This window comes from Cherax quadricarinatus, chromosome 39, assembly GCF_038502225.1.
Source record: "Cherax quadricarinatus isolate ZL_2023a chromosome 39, ASM3850222v1, whole genome shotgun sequence".
Taxonomy (NCBI): domain Eukaryota; kingdom Metazoa; phylum Arthropoda; class Malacostraca; order Decapoda; family Parastacidae; genus Cherax; species Cherax quadricarinatus.
This window is the reverse complement of record NC_091330.1, coordinates 32,146,759-32,156,689: the sequence shown is the minus strand read 5'-3', so window position 1 is coordinate 32,156,689 and position 9,931 is coordinate 32,146,759. Positions and strand designations below refer to the sequence as shown.

At 55.7% G+C, this 9,931-nt stretch overlaps 1 protein-coding gene across 1 annotated transcript in view; it reads left to right on the top strand.

Annotated features, from left to right (window-relative positions):
* Nucleotides 1-943: 943 nt before the first annotated feature.
* The window catches only part of LOC138853753 (insulin-like peptide receptor), a 183,233-nt gene continuing 174,245 nt past the window's right edge, over nucleotides 944-9,931 (top strand). Inside the window, exons 1-2 of the mRNA XM_070092244.1 lie at nucleotides 944-998; nucleotides 9,058-9,931. The exon at nucleotides 9,058-9,931 is cut by the window's right edge and continues 45 nt beyond it. Coding sequence (XP_069948345.1) covers nucleotides 9,838-9,931 — 94 coding nt within the window. The 5' untranslated portion in view covers nucleotides 944-998; nucleotides 9,058-9,837. The remainder of the gene's footprint in view (nucleotides 999-9,057) is intronic.

Sequence of the window (9,931 nt, the reverse complement as noted above, 5' to 3'; positions counted from 1 at the left end):
GCCTGCCTTCCTGCACCTAGTTAGTGGAAGCAACGGTGAGTGTTGCTACTTGCAGCGTCTGGCCCTTCCCTGCCTGCCTGCCTGCCTGCCAGCCTGCCTGCCTGCCTGCCTGCCTGCCTGCCTGCCTGCCTGCCTGCCTGCCTGCCTGCCTGTCTGCCTGCCTGCCTGCCTGCCAGCCTGCCTGCCTGCCTGCCTGCCTTCCTTCCTGCCTGCCTGCCTGCCTGCCTGCCTGCCTGCCTGCCTGCCTGCCTGCCTGCATCCCTGCCTGCCTGCCTGCCTGCCTGCCTGCCTGCCTGCATCCCTGCCTGCCTGCCTGCCTGCCTGCCTGCCTGCCTGCATCCCTGCCTGCCTGCCTGCCTGCCTGCCAGCCCTGCCTGCCTGCCTGCCTGCCTGCCTGCCTGCCTGCCTGCCTGCCTGCCAGCCCGCCAGCCCTGCCTGCCTGCCTGCCTGCCTGCCTGCCTGCCTGCCTGCATCCCTGCCTGCCTGCCTGCCTGCCTGCCTGCCTGCCTGCCAGCCCTGCCTGCCTGCCTGCCTGCCTGCCTGCCTGCCTGCCAGCCTGCCTGCCTGCCTGCCAGACAGTCTGCCTACCAGCCAGCCAACCTGCATCCCTGCCTTCCTGCCTGCCTGCCTGCCTGCCTGCCAGCCCTGCCTGCCTGCCTGCCTGCCTGCCTGCCTGCCTGCCTGCCTGCCTGCCTGCCTGCCAGCCTGCCTGCCTGCCTGCCTGCCTGCCTGCCTGCCAGCCTGCCTGCCAGACAGTCTGCCTACCAGCCAGCCAACCTGCATGCCTGCCTGCCTGCCTGCCTGCCTGCCTGCCTGCCTGCCTGTCTGCCTGCCTGCCTGCCTGCCTACATCCCTGCCTGCCTACCAGCCTGCCTACCAGCCAGCCAGCCAGCCAGTCTGGACATGAGATGCAATATTTGGAGACATGGCAGCTCAGTATTGAATAAGAGGTGGGCGAGAAGAGTCGTGCTTTCAGCTGCTCTCATCTGTTTCATCCAGTCAGTAAATGGTGCTTATGACACACCATATATATATACATGGTTTCGCCCACACATAGGGCCTTACGAATAACTGTATGGGCGAAACGTTGTATTTAATGAAGGTTATCTGTGGAAATAGTTCTCACGCGATATAGGCAATCTTGTTATACCAAAACTAAAGTGTGGCTGTCAGCACGGTGACAGTGTGTAGCTTTCAGCACGGTGACAGTGTGTGGCTGTCAGCACGGTGACAGTGTGTGGCTGTCAGCAAGGTGACAGTGTGTGGCTGTCAGCAAGGTGACAGTGAGTATCTGTCATCAAGGTGACAGTGTGTGGCTGTCAGGAAGGTGACGGTGTGTGGTTGTCAGCACGGTGACAGTGTGTGGCTGTCAGCAAGGTGACAGTGTGTGGCTGTCAGCAAGGTGACAGTGAGTATCTGTCATCAAGGTGACAGTGTGTGGCTGTCAGGAAGGTGACAGTGTGTGGCTGTCAGCACGGTGACAGTGTGTGGCTGTCAGCACGGTGACAGTGCGTGGCTGTCAGAACGGTGACAGTGTGTGGCTGTCAGCACGGTGACAGTGTGTGGCTGTCAGCACGGTGACAGTGTGTGGCTGTCAGCAAGGTGACAGTGTGTGGCTGTCAGCAAGGTGACAGTGAGTATCTGTCATCAAGGTGACAGTGTGTGGCTGTCAGGAAGGTGACGGTGTGTGGCTGTCAGCACGGTGACAGTGTGTGGCTGTCAGCAAGGTGACAGTGTGTAGCTGTCAGCAAGGTGACAGTGAGTATCTGTCATCAAGGTGACAGTGTGTGGCAGTCAGGAAGGTGACAGTGTGTGGCTGTCAGCACGGTGACAGTGTGTGGCTGTCAGCAAAGTGACAGTGTGTGGCTGTCAGCAAGGTGACAGTGTGTGACTGTCAGCAAGGTGACAGTGAGTATCTGTCATCAAGGTGACAGTGTGTGGCTGTCAGCAAGGTGACAGTGTGTGACTATCAGCAAGGTGACAGTGTGTGGCTGTCAGTAAGGTGACAGTGTGTGGCTGTCAGCAAGGTGACAGTGTGTGACTGTCAGCAAGGTGACGGTGTGTGGCTGCCAGCAAGGTGACGGTGTGTGCCTGTTACCAAGGTGACAGTGTGTGGCTGTCAGCAAGGTGACAGTGTGAGGCTGTCAGCAAGGTGACGGTGTGTGGCTGTCAGCAAGGTGATGGTGTGTGGCTGTCAGCAAGGTGACAGTGTGTGGCTGTGAGCAAGGTGACTGAATGTGGCTGTCAGCAAGGTGACAGTGTGTGGTTGTCAGCAAGGTGATGGTGTGTGGCTGTCAGCAAGGTGACAGTGTGTGGCTGTGAGAAAGGTGACTGAATGTGGCTGTCAGCAAGGTGACAGTGTGTGGTTGTCAGCAAGGTGACAGTGTGAGGCTGTCAGCAAGGTGAAGGTGTGTTGCTGTCAGCAAGGTGATGGTGTGTGGCTGTCAGCAAGGTGACAGTGTGTGGCAGCGAGCAAGGTGACTGAATGTGGCTGTCAGCAAGGTGACGGTGTGTGGTTGTCAGCAAGGTGTCGGTGTGTGGCTATCAGCAAGGTGATGGTGTGTGGCTGTCAGCAAGGTGAGAGTGTGTGGCTGTCAGCAAGGTGACGGTGTGTGACTGTCAGCAAGGTGAAGGTGTGTTGCTGTCAGAAAAGTATTGGTGTGTGACTGTCAGCAAGGTGACGGTGTGTGTGGCTGTCAGCAAGGTGACAGTGTGTGGCTGTCATCAAGGTGACTGACTGTGGCTCTCAGCAAGGTGACAGTGTGCGGCTGTCAGCAAGGTGACAGAGTGTGGCTGTTATCAAGGTGACGGCGTGTGGCTATCTGCAAGGTGACAGTGTGACTCTGTCAGCAAGGTGACGGTGTGCGGTTGTCAGCAAGGTGACACTGAGGGGCTGTCAGCAAGGTGACAGTGTGTGGCTGTCAGCAAAGTGACAGTATGTGACACACCAAGGTGACTGAGTGAGGCTGTCAGCAAGGTGACGGTGTGTGACTGTCAGCAAGATGACAGTTTGTGGCTGTCAGCGAGGTGACAGTGTGTGGCTCCCAGCAAGGTGACAGTGTGTGGCTGTCAGCAAGGTGACAGTGTGTGGCTGTCAGCAAGGTGACAGTGTGTGCCTGTCAGCAAGGTGACGATGTGAGGCTGTCAGCAAGGTGACAGCGTGTGACTGCCAGCAAGGTGACAGTGTGTGGACGTCAGCAAGGTGACGGTGTGTGGCTGTCAGCAAGGTGATGGTGTAAGGCTGTGAGCAAGGTGACAGTGTCTGGCTGTGAGCAAGGTGACGGTGTGTGGCTGTCAGCAAGGTGACAGTGCGTTACTGTCAGCAAGGTGACAGTGTGCAGCTGTCAGCAAGGCGAAAGAGTGTGGCTGTCAGCAAGGTGACAGTGTGTGGCTGTCAGCAAGAGGACGGTGTGTAGCTGTCAGCAAGGTAACGGTGTGCGACTGTCAACAAGGTGATATTATGTGACTGTCAGCAAGGTGACGGTGTGTGGCTGTCAATAAGGTGACGGTGTGCGCCTGTCACCAAGGTGACAGTGTGTGACTGTCAGCAAAATGAGAGTGTGTGGCTGTCAGCAAGGTGACAGTGTGTGGCTGTCAGCAAGGTGACGGTGTGTGGCTGTCAGCAAAATGACGGTGTGTGGCTGTCAGCAAGGTGACGGTGTATGGCTGTCAGCAAGGTGACGGTGTGTGGCTGTCAGCAAGGTGACGGTGTGCGGCTGTCAGCAAGGTGACAGTGTGTGACTGTCAGCAACGTGACAGTGTGTGGGTATCAGCAAGGTGCCAGTGTGTGACTGTCAGCAAGGTGACAATATGTGGCTGTCAACAAGGTGCCAGTGTGTGACTGTCAGCAAGGTGACAATATGTGACTGTCAGCAAGATGACAGTGTGTGGCTGTCAGCAAGGTGACAGTATTTGGCTGTCAGCAAGGTGACAGTATTTGGCTGTCAGCAAGGTGACAGTGTGTGGCTGTCAGCAAGGTGACAGTGTGTGGCTGTCAGCAAGGTGACAGTATTTGGATGTCAGCAAGGTGACAGTGTGTGGCTGTCAGCAAGGTGACAGTGTGTGGCTGTCAGCAAAGTGACAGTATTTGGCTGTCAGCAAGGTGACAGTATTTGGCTGTCAGCAAGGTGACAGTATTTGGCTGTCAGCAAGGTGACAGTGTGTGGCTGTCAGCAAGGTGACAGTGTGTGGCTGTCAGCAAGGTGACAGTATTTGGCTGTCAGCAAGGTGACAGTGTGTGGCTGTCAGCAAGTTGACAGTGTGTGGCTGTCAGCAAGGTGACAGTATTTGGCTGTCAGCAAGGTGACAGTATTTGGCTGTCAGCAAGGTGACAGTATTTGGCTGTCAGCCAGGTGACAGTATTTGGCTGTCAGCCAGGTGACAGTATTTGGCTGTCAGCAAGGTGACAGTATTTGGCTGTCAGCAAGGTGACAGTGTGTGGCTGTCAGCAAGGTGACAGTGTGTGGCTGTCAGCAAGGTGACAGTGTGTGGCTGTCAGCAAGGTGACAGTGTGTGGCTGTCAGCAAGGTGACAGTATTTGGCTGTCAGCAAGGTGACAGTGTGTGGCTGTCAGCAAGGTGACAGTGTGTGGCTGTGAGCAAGGTAACAGTATTTGGCTGTCAGCAAGGTGACAGTATTTGGCTGTCAGCAAGGTGACAGTATTTGGCTGTCAGCAAGGTGACAGTATTTGGCTGTCAGCAAGGTGACAGTATTTGGCTGTCAGCAAGGTGACAGTATTTGGCTGTCAGCAAGGTGACAGTATTTGGCTGTCAGCAAGGTGACAGTATTTGGCTGTCAGCAAGGTGACAGTATTTGGCTGTCAGCAAGGTGACAGTATTTAGCTGTCAGCAAGGTGACAGTATTTGGCTGTCAGCAAGGTGACAGTATTTGGCTGTCAGCAAGGTGACAGTATTTGGCTGTCAGCAAGGTGACAGTATTTGGCTGTCAGCAAGGTGACAGTATTTGGCTGTCAGCAAGGTGACAGTATTTGGCTGTCAGCAAGGTGACAGTATTTAGCTGTCAGCAAGGTGACAGTATTTGGCTGTCAGCAAGGTGACAGTATTTGGCTGTCAGCAAGGTGACAGTATTTGGCTGTCAGCAAGGTGACAGTATTTGGCTGTCAGCAAGGTGACAGTATTTAGCTGTCAGCAAGGTGACAGTATTTGGCTGTCAGCAAGGTGACAGTATTTAGCTGTCAGCAAGGTGACAGTATTTAGCTGTCAGCAAGGTGACAGTATTTAGCTGTCAGCAAGGTGACAGTATTTGGCTGTCAGCAAGGTGACAGTATTTGGCTGTCAGCAAGGTGACAGTATTTGGCTGTCAGCAAGGTGACAGTATTTAGCTGTCAGCAAGGTGACAGTATTTGGCTGTCAGCAAGGTGACAGTATTTAGCTGTCAGCAAGGTGACAGTATTTAGCTGTCAGCAAGGTGACAGTATTTGGCTGTCAGCAAGGTGACAGTATTTGGCTGTCAGCAAGGTGACAGTATTTGGCTGTCAGCAAGGTGACAGTATTTGGCTGTCAGCAAGGTGACAGTGTTTGGCTGTCAGCAAGGTGACAGTATATGGCTGTCAGCAAGGTGACAGTATTTGGCTGTCAGCAAGGTGACAGTATTTGGCTGTCAGCAAGGTGACAGTATTTGGCTGTCAGCAAGGTGACAGTGTGTGACTGTCCAGCAGCGGCTACAGCTCTCGGTCACTTTACTGACCTAATTAGTTTAATCCATGTTGGATTAAATACTCTTAGGAAGTGGGAATCAGTCAAGTTTGATCCAAGGAATGGGAGGGTAGCTCTAACTTCCTGGAACAAGAGCACTTCACCACGTAACACATGTCAGTTTCATAAATGCTACTGACATTAAATATATATTATTAAATACTACTTTCACATTAAGCATCAAACCCCCATGGGTGCTTCAGTACAAGAGGAGGTGGAGGCTCCAACCTCCGGTCTCTCAGCCCCTCAAGGTACTTCAGTACAAGAGGAGGTGGAGGCTCGAACCTCCGGTCTCTCAGCCCCTCAAGGTACTTCAGTAGAAGAGGTGGTGGAGGCTCCAACCTCCGGTCTCTCAGCCCCTCAAGGTACTTCAGTACAAGAGGTGGTGGAGGCTCCAACCTCCGGTCTCTCAGCCCCTCAAGGTACTTCAGTAGAAGAGGTGGTGGAGGCTCCAACCTCCGGTCTCTCAGCCCCTCAAGGTACTTCAGTACAAGAGGTGGTGGAGGCTCCAACCTCCGGTCTCTCAGCCCCTCAAGGTACTTCAGTAGAAGAGGTGGTGGAGGCTCCAACCTCCGGTCTCTCAGCCCCTCAAGGTACTTCAGTACAAGAGGTGGTGGAGGCTCCAACCTCCGGTCTCTCAGCCCCTCAAGGTACTTCAGTAGAAGAGGTGGTGGAGGCTCCAACCTCCGGTCTCTCAGCCCCTCAAGGTACTTCAGTAGAAGAGGTGGTGGAGGCTCCAACCTCCGGTCTCTCAGCCCCTCAAGGTACTTCAGTACAAGAGGTGGTGGAGGCTCCAACCTCCGGTCTCTCAGCCCCTCAAGGTACTTCAGTACAAGAGGTGGTGGAAGCTCGAACCTCCGGTCTCTCAGCCCCTCAAGGTGCTTCAGTACAAGAGGTGGTGGAGGCTCGAACCTCCGGTCTCTCAGCCTCTCAAGGTACTTCAGTACAAGAGGTGGTGGAGGCTCCAACCTCCGGTCTCTCAGCCCCTCAAGGTACTTCAGTACATGAGGTGGTGGAGGCTCCAACCTCCGGTCGCTCAGCCCCTCAATGTACTTCAGTAAGGGAGGTAATGGAGGCTCCAACCTCCGGTCGCTCAGCCCTTCAACGTACTTTAGTACAAGAGGCGGTGGAGGCTCCAACCTTCGTTCACTCAGCCTCTCAAGGAACTACAGTACAGGAGGTGGTGGAGGCTCCAACCTCAGGTCTTTCAGCCCCTGAAGGTACTTCAGTACAGGAGGTTGGTGGAGGCTCGAACCTCCGGTCACTCCGCCGCTGAAGGTACTTCAGTACAGGAGGTGGTGGAGGCTCGAACCTCCGGTCACTCCGCCGCTGAAGGTACTTCAGTACAGGAGGTGGTGGAGGCTCCCACCCCCGGTCTCTCAGCCCCTCAAGGGAGGTTCCTAGACGCTTGTGAGGGGGTTCTTGATCTAGGGAAGTGGATCTTTGCTCCAGTTCCGTGAACTGAGCCTGACTACCTTCCATCCCCCCCCCCAACAGGCGCTGCGTATTCCCTACGAGTTTAGCGATCTCCCCATGAAAATGATAATAATCCTTTCCCATACTTCACCTGTCTTGTGGTAAATAAAAGTTTAATGCTTCTTATTGTTTACATTTCTGCTTATGATTGATTCCGTGATAATGGTTCCAGGCCTGGTTCCAGGCCGCCCTCCAGAGACCTGGTTCCAGGCCGCCCTCCAGAGACCTGGTTCCAGGCCGCCCTCCAGAGACCTGGTTCCAGGCCGCCCACCAGAGACCTGGTTCCAGGCCGCCCTCCAGAGACCTGGTTCCAGGCCGCCCTCCAGAGACCTGGTTCCAGGCCGCCCTCCAGAGACCTGGTACCAGGCCGCTCTCCAGCGATCTGGTTCCAGGCCGCTCTCCAGCGATCTGGTTCCAGGCCGCTCTTCAGCGATCTGGTTCCAGGCCGCTCTCCAGCGATTTGGTTCCAGGCCGCTCTCCAGCGACCTGGTACCAGGCCGCTCTCCAGCGACCTGGTACCAGGCCGCTCTCCAGCGATCTGGTTCCAGGCCGCTCTTCAGCGATCTGGTTCCAGGCCGCTCTCCAGCGATCTGGTTCCAGGCCGCTCTCCAGCGATCTGGTTCCAGGCCGCTCTCCAGCGATCTGGTTCCAGGCCGCTCTTCAGCGATCTGGTACCAGGCCGCTCTCCAGCGATCTGGTTCCAGGCCGCTCTCCAGCGATCTGGTTCCAGGCCGCTCTCCAGCGATCTGGTTCCAGGCCGCTCTCCAGCGACCTGGTACCAGGCCGCTCTCCAGCGACCTGGTACCAGGCCGCTCTCCAGCGATCTGGTTCCAGGCCGCTCTTCAGCGATCTGGTTCCAGGCCGCTCTCCAGCGATCTGGTTCCAGGCCGCTCTCCAGCGACCTGGTACCAGGCCGCTCTCCAGCGATCTGGTTCCAGGCCGCTCTTCAGCGATCTGGTTCCAGGCCGCTCTCCAGCGATCTGGTTCCAGGCCGCCCTCCAGAGACCTGGTACCAGGCCGCTCACCAGCGATCTGGTTCCAGGCCGCTCTCCAGCGATCTGGTTCCAGGCCGCTCTTCAGCGATCTGGTTCCAGGCCGCTCTCCAGCGATCTGGTTCCAGGCCGCTCTCCAGCGACCTGGTACCAGGCCGCTCTCCAGCGACCTGGTACCAGGCCGCTCTCCAGCGATCTGGTTCCAGGCCGCTCTTCAGCGATCTGGTTCCAGGCCGCTCTCCAGCGATCTGGTTCCAGGCCGCTCTCCAGCGATCTGGTTCCAGGCCGCCCTCCAGCGATCTGGTTCCAGGCCGCCCTCCAGAGACCTGGTTCCAGGCCGACCTCCAGCGATCTGGTTCCAGGCCGACCTCCAGCGACCTGGTTCCAGGCCGCCCTCCAGCGATCTGGTTCCAGGCCGACCTCCAGCGACCTGGTTCCAGGCCGCCCTCCAGCGATCTGGTTCCAGGCGGCCCTCCAGCGATCTGGTTCCAGGCCGCCCTCCAGCGATCTGGTTCCAGGCCGACCTCCAGCGACCTGGTTCCAGGCCGCCCTCCAGCGATCTGGTTCCAGGCCGCTCTCCAGCGATCTGGTTCCAGGCCGCCCTCCAGCGATCTGGTTCCAGGGCGCTCTCCAGCGATCTGGTTCCAGGGCGCTCTCCAGCGATCTGGTTCCAGGCCGACCTCCAGCGATCTGGTTCAAGGCCGCTCTCCAGCGATCTGGTTCCAGGGCGCTCTCCAGCGATCTGGTTCCAGGCCGACCTCCAGCGATCTGGTTCAAGGCCGCTCTCCAGCGATCTGGTTCCAGGCCGACCTCCTGGTTGTACTCAGCTTCTCATTAACTAAGAAATTCATAGCTCTAAATAAAACTGCTTCCAGAAGTGTTATATTGTGGAACAGCGTTTTGCCTCATGTAGGCAGGGCAGTGTGTGCTCACCAGTGCCTTATACAAGCTGGGCAGTGTATATGTACAAGTGCCTCATGCAGGTGGACGTATATGTACCAGTGCAGACACTAAACTTTATGCAGGTACTATAGTTAACTACAGACAGACAACTACGTATAAAGACCCATCTAGGTACTGATGACCTCGGCTCAACAGAGTGCATCATCCTCACGAAGAATCCTTGAGGTATCAGGAAACAATCTTGCAAATAACTAATAGCGAGGTAGAAGGAACCAGCACAGAGTGTAAACAAGAATCTATTACCCAGTGTCAACAACTGTCTAGAACCCAGTGTCAACAACCATGTAATATCCACTGTCAACAACCATGTAGTACCCACTGTCAACAACCATGTATTACCCATTGTCAACAACCATGTATTACCCAGTGCCAACAACCATGTAGCACCCAGTGTCATCAACGATCTAAGCTACACTACCAACAAAAAACACTCAGGCTGCAAGGTGCAGCTGCATGTCAGCAAAAGCCATGCTGTAAGGGAGGGTGTCAGCAAGTAACATCCATCGCTCTGCATCAGCAAAGATCAAGCAGTTTTGGCTGCGAGAGACGATTCTGTCAGCAAGAATCCATCGTAGTGTGCCAGCCAAGAGCACACTGCGGTGGCTGTAAGGGAAGACGGTCCAGTGATGTACGTGTACTGACTGTTCAGTAATAACTGTCACTCCACGAGAAACACCTGTCAGCGGAAGGAGATGAAAACTGTATGCAAACTGCACGTACCTGGAATAAGAAATCAGAAGATGGATGCGTTACTGGTGATAGTACTGGTTGTGTTGATGGCGATGG